The sequence below is a fragment of the Pseudochaenichthys georgianus genome, chromosome 5 (genome assembly GCF_902827115.2).
Source record: "Pseudochaenichthys georgianus chromosome 5, fPseGeo1.2, whole genome shotgun sequence".
Lineage (NCBI taxonomy): Eukaryota > Metazoa > Chordata > Actinopteri > Perciformes > Channichthyidae > Pseudochaenichthys > Pseudochaenichthys georgianus.
In genome coordinates this window covers 20,952,817-20,965,194 of record NC_047507.1, presented here as the reverse complement: position 1 = coordinate 20,965,194, position 12,378 = coordinate 20,952,817, and the positions used below count along the sequence as shown (strand labels likewise).

The 12,378-nt window shown below is 42.0% G+C and overlaps 1 protein-coding gene across 1 annotated transcript in view; it reads left to right on the top strand.

Moving 5' to 3' along the window:
* grm2a (glutamate receptor, metabotropic 2a) overlaps positions 1-12,378 on the top strand; it is a 31,337-nt gene that overhangs the window by 7,119 nt on the left and 11,840 nt on the right. The window contains exon 2 of the mRNA XM_034082145.1: positions 3,253-4,010. Coding sequence (XP_033938036.1) covers positions 3,483-4,010 — 528 coding nt within the window. The 5' untranslated portion in view covers positions 3,253-3,482. The remainder of the gene's footprint in view (positions 1-3,252; positions 4,011-12,378) is intronic.

The window sequence follows — 12,378 nt, the reverse complement described above, 5'->3', positions numbered from 1 at the left end:
AGAAATCCGCCTGTATAGCATCTTTCTCAAACCCTACCCTTATCCCTCTTTTTGGGTGCTGCCCACACTCCTCTTATTCTTCTTCTTGCCCTGTCACATCTGCTATCTGTTTTTGTATTATTATTTTCCCGCACGCACCCCCTCCTCCCATTCCTTCACACAATCTGGTTTGAAGTGTGTGTGAGGCTGGCAGGCTTTACGCTCTTGAATTAAAAAGGCCATCTGGTGAAGAGGGAAGGAGAGAAGGCTGCATAGGAGGAGAGAGGAAAAATGAGAGGCATAGTTTTTCTTTGAAGTTAACGTGTAGACAGAATCCTGGGTGGGATATTTCATCTAAAGTGTAAATAGTGCAAGTAGCATCTGTCATTTATGCATTTTCACACAGTGTTTTACGCATTGCGCTGAGTTATTCTCAAAGGCTATAACATGGTCTTAAAAATATTGATGTTTTTTCTTTTTAAAACCCATGCCAGCCATAGCTAATTATAAACAGGTGTGTTCGCCTTATACATATATTTAATAATTTGGAAGGTAACCTTATTTGCTTTCATGCACATATATGATGACCACTCTCATATCTGTGCAGCACATGTAAAGATAGCATCAGCAGATGTTATATTTAGTTTGTTAATCTATATAAAAATAGTGTAAGCATAAACATGTTTTGTGGAGTGGAGTTTTTAATGAACCACAGATTAACCTTTACAATAAACATTTGTTGGCTTTATAAGTACATTTCTTAAGAAAATTATAGCAAATAAAGGACAGATGGAGATCACCAGCAACTTTCAAATTCTGGATATTGGACTGCAGTGAACAACGGCTCTGGTGAGATGAAGGGGGGGGGGACTGACAACGTGCCAGCCAGAAATCCTTTTGTCACCATCCTCTCTGGAGGCTGTGTGCTTAAGTGCTTTACTAGTGTTATTGGTAGCTTTTTTCCCACTGCAGAATTATATTAAAGATAAACACATTTAGTCAAGGTACAGCCCAGACTTGTTGTTTATTTTGCCATTTGGGCCTTTGCTGCTTGTGCGCCAATGTGTCCCACGCTGCCACTGTCCAACTAGAGTCAACTCAGGAACATCAAAAGTTCCTTGTACACAATTGTAATCCCTCGTTTTTCTGCGGATTTCTTTATATGTAAGGGAAGTAGTAATGACTTTGCCATAAAAACACATTAGTACTGAAACAGAGGCTTGTGTCCTTCAGTTATTGTTCTTTTTGAGATGTGTTCAAAAGGCAGAATACAAAGGGAGAGAAGCTGTGACTGGAGAAGATGGTGAGATGCTCAGTTCACAGTGCAGGTTTCCCAGTTCTCCCACAGGACCTAGCACCATGCATGGTCAGACTGCCCCACTTGTCTTGGTCTGTCTTCCACTTCCTCTTCACCCTCCCTATCTACTAGCAAGTTTCCATGGAAACAACAGGAGAGAGAGAGGTCTGCAGTCTGACTCCTGTTGAGAGCTGTACATTGTTCTAATAGGTAAGCCAGTACTTTTGGAAGAGCAAGAATAAAATATGAGCATTACTATCCGCCTGCTCTGCTTTAATAATCTCTCATTAATACAGTTAATTACTGCTTGTCAGGCTAACTTGACTTGTTGTAGCAGTGGATATGAGACAGATCACTCTGGCACAATAATTTACTCCAATACACTTCTCCCACACTCAACACTCTGTCTAATTAAGCCACTGGGATTTGTGGGGACTGACACCAGGACTGAACAGGAGCCCTGCGTCTCTTCTGCTGGAATCCAAGCATGATCTGGATCAGCGTGCAGTGTCACTTAAATCAGGACGTGAGTCTGCCAGTGTTGATGCTAGATTTATCACAATTCTGACAAAAAATACTTCTCTGTTGTAAAAGTTCAAACATAAACACAGCGTTGCCATTTTGGATTAATATGGGTATTTTAATCGTTTATAGTTTGACATATTTATTTTATAGATAATTACAACGGAGCAGATTCTCTGCTCCCCAAAGTCTGGAATCTGTGATAAATTGTGTTTTGCAGTAACTCAGACATTGGCCTCCTTTTTTCTTTCTTCTACAATATATCCAGAAAATCCATTTTTTTGCCGGCCCTAGACTCCAGTAGCTGCTTTATTTACTTTAATTCAAACACAACAATAATATGAAATGCTTTGATATTCCACGGACAAGAGAAGCTCCACTCTACACACTGAAACCCAACATGGGCTGTTTGTCTCAGCGTGAGTCACATCTGTCTTTTTTTTAGCTGTGAGTGAGAGAGGCTCACAATATTTTGAAGTTGCACCTCACTTTGCATTGAAAAAAAGGATTTACCACATGAGACAAATGAATACGTTAATGTAGCTCTAGATACAATCACAGTTATTCAACATGTTGGCAAAAAGCGAATAATATGCTTGCAGTAGATTTCAGTACTTAATCTCTTTTGATTTGCGTGTGGATTTCACTTTTGTTGTGCATAAATCGTGTTTTTGTAAAACTGCGTGAGTAGTTAATGTGATTTGACAAACAATCCTTCAGGACATGATTTGGTATCTCTGCAGACTGTGGGTGAAGAGGAGCATGTGCACATGTGATTTTAAAAGAGTTGTACAATCATCTGCCTCAGAAGAGAAGTAACTGGAGGTCGGACAGACAATGAAACAGAAGGACAAAAAGGGGTTTCAAAATAACAATGAAACCTCTTTTATTGAAGGCTTGACCGTGTGCTCCTTGAAAACATGAGAAAACCATTTGAAGGATGTTTCTGTTGCCCTCGGTGAACTTTGCTCCGATGGTGAACTCTCTCCTCAGGGATCATATTGCTGATAGGCTAACGCTAGTATAATAACCGTTATAGTGTCTACTTTTTCTGTACTGCATATCACATCTACTATTCATTCAAATCAAATGATATAAATATGAATCACTTGTGCAGATCATGTCAAATACCCAATGGGATGAGTGGCAGACACAAGTGTGTGTGTGTGTGTGTGTGTGTGTGTGTGTGTGTGTGTGTGTGTGTGTGTGTGTGTGTGTGTGTGTGTGTGTGTGTGTGTGTGTGTGTGTGTGTGTGTGTGTGTGTGTGTGTGTGTGTGTGTGTGTGTGTGTGTGTGTGTGTGCGTGTGTGTGTGTGTGTGTGTGTGTGTGTGTGTGTGTGTGTGTGTGTGTGTGTGTGTGTGTGTGTGTGTGTGTGTGTGTGGGTGTGTGTGTGTGTGAAACAAAGAGATCATTGTACTCCATCTCAAAGGCATTTCTCTCTGTTTGATCTGCAGGCTGTAATCTACAAAAAACTCTGAGGAGGAGGAGGAGGAGGAGGAGGAGAAGGACGAAGAGGATGGGGCTGATGCTGTAGATGGCCTCTGTCAGAATAAAAACTCTGGTGCTGTGAGACCTGGTGCTGCTGCGCCTCACTGTTCTTTTCTCCAGAGCCTCCGTCATCAAAAGCCAACCAGACGCCGACCAGAACCTCAAGCAGCACAGTGACCTTGCTTTGCCCAGGGATATGTCATTGGGGAAATCCCCTGTGTTGGGGGTGCGCCTTGTGCCCCGACCCCCCTGGCTGTCCCGCCTCAGCCTGCTGTGCTTCTATGTGTCTCTGTTGGCCCAGGCTCCCCAGGGCTTGCCTGCGGTGGGTTATACCACTGACACCAAGAGGGAGATCACACTGGAAGGAGATTTGATGATCGGCGGGCTGTTCCCTGTGCACCAGAAGGGCGAGGGAGCAGAGGACTGTGGGAAGATCAATGCTCAGAGAGGGATCCAGAGATTGGAGGCCATGCTGCTGGCTTTGGATGAAATCAACAAGGATGAGCGCATCCTGCCTGGAATCAAACTGGGAGCTCACATATTGGACACTTGCTCCAAAGACACCTACGCTCTGGAGCAGTCTCTGGAGTTTGTCAGGGCCTCCCTCACCAAAGTGGATGACAGCGAGTACACATGCCCCGACGGCTCCTATGCCATCCATGATGACGTCCCTCTGGCTATCTCCGGGGTCATAGGAGGCTCCTACAGTGATGTCTCCATTCAGGTAATTCAAACACACTGAGTGACACATATTGTATCTGCAGTAGAATCATTAAGTTTCAATGTGCTGTTTGAAAGAGCTGGTTTAAAGGGACTTACATTTTGTCAGGCAATTACAAAACGTGTATGTAACTAGCAGCTAATACAGGTTTGAGATAGAGAGAGGGTATGTGAGGGACTGTGATGGATGGTAGCATAACTGTCCATTTAGACTTAAGTACCATGTGCAATTACCCCGAGCGAGATGTTAACACAGGGACTTAATGAGTATCAGTTCCGCGAGGAGGATCTGTTTACCTGTACGCCCATATGCTTGTCTGATCTAATTTAGAAGATCTCTTTCTCTTTCCCGGTAACTCACACTTCGGCAGTGATCCTGTCAGAGGCAGACGTGCTACAGATGTTGTGCTCGGGACAGGCTGACAGGATGACTAGTGACGGCATGATTTCTCTCTGCAGCAGCGCTCCTTTCGGCTCGCTGATGCGATGAAAGCCCTGCTAATTGGTTCTCCAAATCTTCGGCTGTGATACGGCTGCCACATCAGTGTAATTTCAAGTTATTGTGAAAAGAGATGGGTGGGTCACGTGAAACTGAGAAATATAAATATACATGCCTTTAAGCATTATCTTGAACTCATCGTCCTGGCTCTGACAGCTAGAGGAACGTCCTCTCGCTGTCTCGGCTGAAGAGTATGGTTCACCTCACTCGAGACGTGCAGCCTCGTGTCAGATATCTGCTTGTTTGAAGACAGGAACACACTTCTGTCCTTCCAGAAATAATAATTAGCTTCAGATAATTGATGAGCCATAGACAGAGGGCGTGTGCGGTTAGCAGCTTTCCCCAGTGGGTACTTCAGGACAATGGACAAGTGGCATCTTTCCATACATTTGAGTCATGATTTGTAGAAAAACAGTGGCCAGCAGGAGACATGTCAGCACTCAGATGCCAACAGAAGGAAAAGCAGGGCTGCTTCAGTGTTTATCTGCTGCCATACAAATGTTTCTCAAGCTGGTACTTTAAAGACCTGTTCATATTTTTTAATTAAGTTGAAAGCAGTTTGGAAAGAAATCAATAACAATGTATTTTTATTTGAATGATTTAATGCTACTTTTAACAGTATGTAAGGTTTAATATTCCCTTGTTGTGCTGGAACTCTGCAAACATCTCTGTTTTCTGCCCTGTAGTTCCAAGATAAATAGTTTGGTCTCCCTGCTGACAAACAACAATGCCAAAATGACAGTACAGTGCAATGATACATTACACAGGTAGAGACTATGAAACAAGAGGAGGGATTCTGAGGACCTATATTAAGATCCCTTGAGAAAAGGACGGTTTGGAAATACAAGATTTAAGAAACGAGCTGTAATTTTACTGAAACTCTGCATCTGAGGCTCCTCAGAGATTGCCCTAGTCTTGTGGTAATTTATGGATGTACTATACAAGCCTGAGGTCTGAGGTCTGCCCCAGCTCCTCACTGAATCTTCCTCATCAGCAGGAGTGCACCACAGGACACAGTTCCCTTTTCTCACCATGAACATTCCTCTATATTGTAATGCAGTTGGGTTGTAAAGTTAGCTCTGGTTGGTGAGCATCGCATCATTGAAGACAAAGAGACTCATAGTGCCTGGAACTGTTCATTTTTTAAATCACTTTCTTTCTTTTAAATAAATGATTTCCTTGCATCAATATTTTGTCTTTGTCTGCATATGTAGTTTTGGAGAAATGCTGTCACAGAGAGATGTCCATATGGGGCATTGGTGGCATGTCGGTGCTGCCGCTGGTTGTTGCTCTACGATCTCCACCTAATGTTTCTGTCCTTTAGCTGCGCTGTGCATAATCTATAGCCAGTCAGACCTTTGGGTGAGCCTGCCTGGCTGTGTGAAAGGCCCTTCTGCAGACGTGAGTATTTCACCCCGAAGGCATGGCAGTTACTGGACAACTAACAATGTTATTTTAAAGATCCTTATTGCCATGGTGACATGGTGTAACATGGTGAACTGACAGGTGGCGAGTGCTGTCTAAATGTCACCATTAAGGAGCGTGTTGCTCTGCTGCTGGTGTTGTGGTGTGACAATCGCAGATAAGGGGGTGGATTTGGCGGCAGGGCAGGCCTAGCCATGCTGGCGTTACATGGGCACAGATTGAGTATAAGTGTGGAGGCGAAGTCGATGGCGCTTTCATAGGCGAGGTCCTGTCCTGCCCATCTGTGGCTGCTGCTGGACTGTCTGGTGATTTGGCAGAGGTGTGCCTGCACACAGAGGATGTCGAGGGATTGAACAAGAGATCATGTTTCACAGAAACTCTGACACAGTGACAGGCAGATATCATCATGGGGCTGGGGTGGGGTGGGGTGGGGGGGGGGGGGGGGAGTGAGTCACAAACCATTTGACAATAAAAGCCTGCCTCTTAAACAGTCACAGGAAGGTCTGTGATGCCATCTGGACAGTTTGAATGAGTAGAAATATTCCTGTGATTGAAGCGTTTGGTCTTGAACATCTTCCCTGGTCTCTTTCCACAGCAGGTTATCAGTGCAAAGAGAGTAAGGGCCGAGCAATGACATGTTCATTACATTCAGCATCTCTCCTCATGTGTGAAGAGCTGCAGATACTACAAGATACACGTTAACCCTAGAGTTGTTGCATACTGAAAGCAAGCTTGAATCAAAAACAATCCTCAAAACACTGTTAGACTGCATTGAATTTCTGATTCTTTCTGGATGCAGCTAGAGTGAAAATCACCCTGCTCTTTGTTCTAAAGGCGTGGGTTAATCAGAGATGATATATGATATTTTCCACAATTACAGGACAGGAACATCTAGCCTCGGGCTGGCCTCTCATTAATACATGGAAAGGACTCCACTTTTGTTACCCTGACGGCAGTCTTTGCTGCTGGATATGACTCACTTGTAGGAGAGCATCCCAGAGGAAAACCATTATAATCACCGCGGCACATTAGTGGAACAACACCTCTGGAATGTCAAACACTCAACTGCTCACAAAAGAACAATTCTCAGTCATGATACACAGATAGAGGACATTTCTGGAGCCCGTCTAATTAAACAATATAAAGCAACCTACTTTGATCTTTCAGAGCAGCACACATCAATCTGTCTGGGATGAACACCTGCCTTATTCCAGGGTATTTGTATGAAAGTTAGTATTGTTTAAAGGTACCTTTTGAATGAATTGGATTGTTTTTGCGTACTTTCTGAGATGGGGTCAAATTCAGTGACAAATTAGACAAGAGAAGACACACTCGCAAAGATGCATGCTGGAAAGGAAAAAGATTGATTCTGATATGAACACAGTTGCTTGACATTTGCAGACTAAGCTGTGTGAGCGGAATAATAACGTAAATGTATGGGCTTTCAGAAGGATCAAGAATCTCATCTTTTATCCCCCACAAACAACCCTATTTATAGAATTGTCTTCATCTGCGGGTAGACAGTGCCAATTTCTGAAGCACATATGAGTCATACAAAGGATTTAAACATGGATACACACATGACAGAATTCATGCCAGAGAGAACAACAATGATGAAACATATCAGTAAAGCCATGCAGTGAAAATGCATTATTCATGGGTAAAAAGTAAAGAACGTGTTCCTGAAATCGTAAATAATTCACATGTGATTGGATTATTCAGTGGTTTGGCAGAGCCCACTATTTGTGCAGATGAAATACAAATCATGACCATCGCACAGTTATTAGATATGAGTGACAGCATGGGGGAGAAAGCGCTGAGCCCCAATTTGGGTTGTCAGGTTTTTAGATGTTTAGTTGATCAAAAACAGGTTGTTAACTAAATAAATGTAACATGTTTCCTGCTGCTTCCTATCGAGTCTGTGGTGTTTGTATGACAGAAGGGAACTGATAAGAGATGATAATGTATACTGAGCAGCAGAGAAAAGGAATGATATGAATGCAGGTGGATGTCAAAGCTGAGTAACTGACATTGTAAAAGAAAGGATGTACAGCCATAGCTTCACGTGTGGTGTGGTCTGAATGGCTCCACGGGCTGAAGGCTTTGAAAGAGGACTCCAGCATAAAGGAGATTCATATTATCCAGCAGGATGAGGGGGCAGGCCTTGATCAAAAAACATCCTTGCTCTAGGTATCCAACAGTTCGTATTTCCACCCCGTTAAAACCGTTGCCAAGCAACTAAATCATAAGAAATAAACTAATAATGATCCACAGCATACTACACTATATGCATGGACTGACTGTGTGACTATGTGTTTGAATGTGTGTTTCGGGGCACTGCAGTGGCTGTGTATGTGTGATACTGAGTGAGATAAGGACTGCTGCTCTGGGAACACAGTGTTATTGCTGTAGAAGCACACTGAGACAGTCTTCTGGGAAGAGCAGATGGGCTTTTCATGTTGAAAAAAATCATAACATTTCTACAAAGTAGGCCTGATATTTCCTAGACCACGATTCTCTTATTTTCTCTATACCTGTATACCTCTAGCTCTGTCATTTGACTATTGCCCCAACTGTGCCTCTTCTCACTTTCTTTCTTTCTTTTCTTTTCTTTCTTTCTTTCTGTCTTTCTTTTCTTTTCCTTTCTTTCTTTCTGTCTTTCTTTCTTTCTTTCATTCTTGGAGTTTTTTTATGGAAGACTTTAGGCTGTATAAATAGCTTTTATCTTTATGTGTTATACCACTGTATTTTGACATTTCACATGGGCAGCAGAATTATTCTAGCACATGGTGTTGGCTGGTGCCTCAGGGGTATCTGTGTAAAAACAGTATACGACAGCTGAAAAGAACATCCTGTTACTCGGTGTCTCTGCGTCAAATGCAGCTACCGGGTCCTGTTTGCTCTCATTGCTTGAAATGCAACCACCCTCACAGTAATCTTCTCAGTACCTGACCCTGTAGTGCAAAGCCACAAAAGTGCACTTCTTAATTTTCGTAATTAAATAAGATGCAGTCTGATGTAGGATGATCCCTTTCGATGAATGGGTGGGATTGTAAGCCATGCTGTGCAGCTAATGGTAACTACTTATTAGATACCAGCAGTTTAGACTCGGTGATGAATTCAATAAAATTGTTCAGAAACCTCTTATGCTTAATTTGTTTCCCTCCTCGTGTCCTATTTGGTCTGAATACAATTAAGTAATTCTTGTGGTTCCTTCTTGTACTGCAAACATTAATAGCACACAATATGTTACAGGTTACTTCTGTAAAGTGGAATTATTATTAAAGGACATGCATTTCAAAAAGACTCTAATCGCCTTATGTACTAATATTGTAAAACATAATGTCTAAGTTAAATACAATACATGTATTCTAGACTGTTTACCTCTTTAATCTCCAGTGTACACATATGCATAATTGCATACATGTACTGTACAGCAGAAGCAAAGATGCATGATGAAGCAATGGGAATGAAATACAAAACGCCATTAAGATAATTCAATTTTTAAATTGTTATAAATTGAAAAACATATATTGTAATAATATGTTCTTTTCAATGGAGGGAGGCTCACACATATTAGAAACACATTCTCACAGCCTCCTTAAAACTTGCAGCTATAGGCAGGAAGACACAACCCCCTCCAAGCCCAAATCGCTGAAGGATAATGTCCGCAGGACGTCAACTTGTCACACAAACCCTTAAAGCACTACGCATCTCCCTCCCTTTTGGCACAGCTTGTCTGGTGTCATGTAACTTAGTCCTCAAGCTCTTCTGTCTACTCCTCTTGTCCTCGTTTATCTCTAGCTCCAGGACTCTTGTATCTCTTGTGAACACGTTACAGTTGAGATTCTGAATGAGGATCCTTGTGCAGTTCTAACTAGTAGGTGGCCCTGAGGTTGAGGTGCATCACAAAACAAGTGCAGGTATAATAATATTAAGTGGTGGAAAAGAGGAACGTGGTTACTGTCTATCCCTCACCACAAAATGCTCCAGTTCAGTCAGACAACTCACGTGTTTCTTTAACATGTTTATTAGAAGCAGCATATAGTTGATTTTGGCGGCTAGGCTCGGGCCTCATCACTCCACAGATATACATAGCACGATGAGTGATGATTAAATAACTAACCCCTGAGCCTACAGGTGGAAGCTGGGGTGGTGGTGGGGCAGGCAAGCAGCAGCCACATGGAAGTAGCTGCAGTGCAATGCATGGAGAGAGATCTGGCAGGTTAAATAGAGCGGCATATTAAGGAGACTGTGTTTGGTTGGTTGTAGAGTGGCAAGGGGGCGTTATGTATGAATGCAGCATAAGTGCTCGAGTTGACTGCCTGAACTAGCTTGCAGGCTTCGCCCCATGACACCAAAATATCTATTAAAGATATATTGCTCTAAAATACTATAACTTTTCAATACTATCTGTTTTTCTTTGCAAATACTATGGTCTCTACACATGTGTCAGTCATAGGCCCTGGCAGGTGGAAGGGTCTTGGCTTTTCATATAAGCCATGTGAATATCTAATGATTTCCAATAAGCCCTTTGTATTGGTGACAGGTCTGGCACGGTGCTTTATAACCTCCATAAACCACATGTAAGTGGATTACTAAACTGGCATTCAGCTCCCTTAATACGCTGCAGTGAAATTACTCATTCACAAGCGCAAGCAGAGCCAAATTACAGAAACATTGACATTTTTATTTATTTTTTATACCTGTGTGGAGAAGATGATCACATTAACACAACTATGCCTGGTAATTCCCTTTGTCTGGTCCTTCTGCTTTAAATGTTTAATGCGTACCTCAATTTACACGTGAATCTGTTGATATGTTAATGCACTTACGTGGGTTCTGTGCTTTCTTTATCTATGAAGACTCAAAGCTCAGAGATGGTTAAGAGGTTCATCTTAAGAACTGAGTGCAGTCTTACTGGCCTGGTTTCAAATCCCTGCAGAACCTCCTGTACGTTCCCTTCAGGAGCCGGCTCAGCTTCTCTGACTTGTCTTTGTATTTCAACATACCAAAAAAAAACAGAATGTGTCCACACTCCTTAATGTGAACACAAATATTCTACCACAGTAACTCCAAGAAGTTATACCCACTCAAGGAGTAACACCAGGATTTAAATGATCCATTACATCGCAGACATATTTCACTCGTAAATGCTCATGAAAAATAAACGTTATTGGTAACACAGAAAGGTATTTCTTATGAATGGTTTGAAGTGATTCAAGTTTATCAAAAAACAGTTTGAAGTGATAACTGCTCTTCAAAAATCCTGCTTTTTATTCTCTGAACACATGCTGAAGTTTGCCAAAGAGATCAAAGAAAACATGTTTACAAGAAGAACTCATGAATTCCTATTTAGTGCATGAAGATTGGAGAAATTACATTTTGAGTAGGTTTTCTGTCTGGATTTGGTCAACTTTTAGTCAATACAATTAATCATATTCCAATCCTTCCTTCTGATATAGTGTCTTCAATTAGCAGGTGTTTTTATGTATGGAAAGAACTCATGGTGCACCATCATGCAAGAGTCCTTGTGTGGACTGCAATTAAAGTAGAAGTTGTTGAATGCTTTGCTACTGTATGTGACACACCTGTGAGGCTTGAAAGCAACCCACAAATTAAATCCAATAAAGCCAGGAAATTAAACAACACAATCTTTTGTTAGGGAAAGTTTTTGATTAGGAGGGAATTTTTATGAAAACCCTTGAGATGTAGGAATTGGTTTAGGTACTTTTTTAATATAGATTTGGGCATGAGGTTTTTCATTTTCCTTAAGAGAGATGAGCGCACGCCCGCCAGCTGTCTCACCACATGGCCAGAGGCTGTCAAGGCGGTTTAAGGAGGGACACCATTTTATGTACATTTTTTATTATTAGCCTGTCTGAATAATTTGATCCTCAAGATCACCAGAACAATCTCAGGTTAGAGCAGCCTTTGATCTGATATGAAATGCTCACTCATGATTTTAAACTGTTGTCTTCAGTTGTCCAAACGCAATTCAGAAATAGCTCTAATGAAGAACTGCTCATTTTGTTCAACATTGCCTCTATATAATAATAATAATAATAATAATAATAATAGATTTAATTTGTTAGTGCTTTTACAGGTGCTCAATGACGCTTTATAGATATAGTGAAGGGAAAAGAAAAGGAAGGAACAACAAATAAATATATAGTTAAAGTTAAAGTCAAATAATACAAAAACAATCACACATTAAAAGCCAGATTGAAGAGGTGAGTTTTTGTGAGTTTTTTGAAGGTGTGAGGTCGGTGCAGTCTCTGATGGGTTGTGGGAGTGAGTTCCAGAGGGAGGGGGCAGCGAAGGAGAAGGCTCTGTCCCCCCAGGTCCGGTGATTGATGTGGGTGGGGATGGATAGGAGGTTGGCTTCTGATGAGCGGAGGCAGCGGGAAGGGGCGTGGTGGTGCAGCAGGTCTGTGAGGTAGGGGGG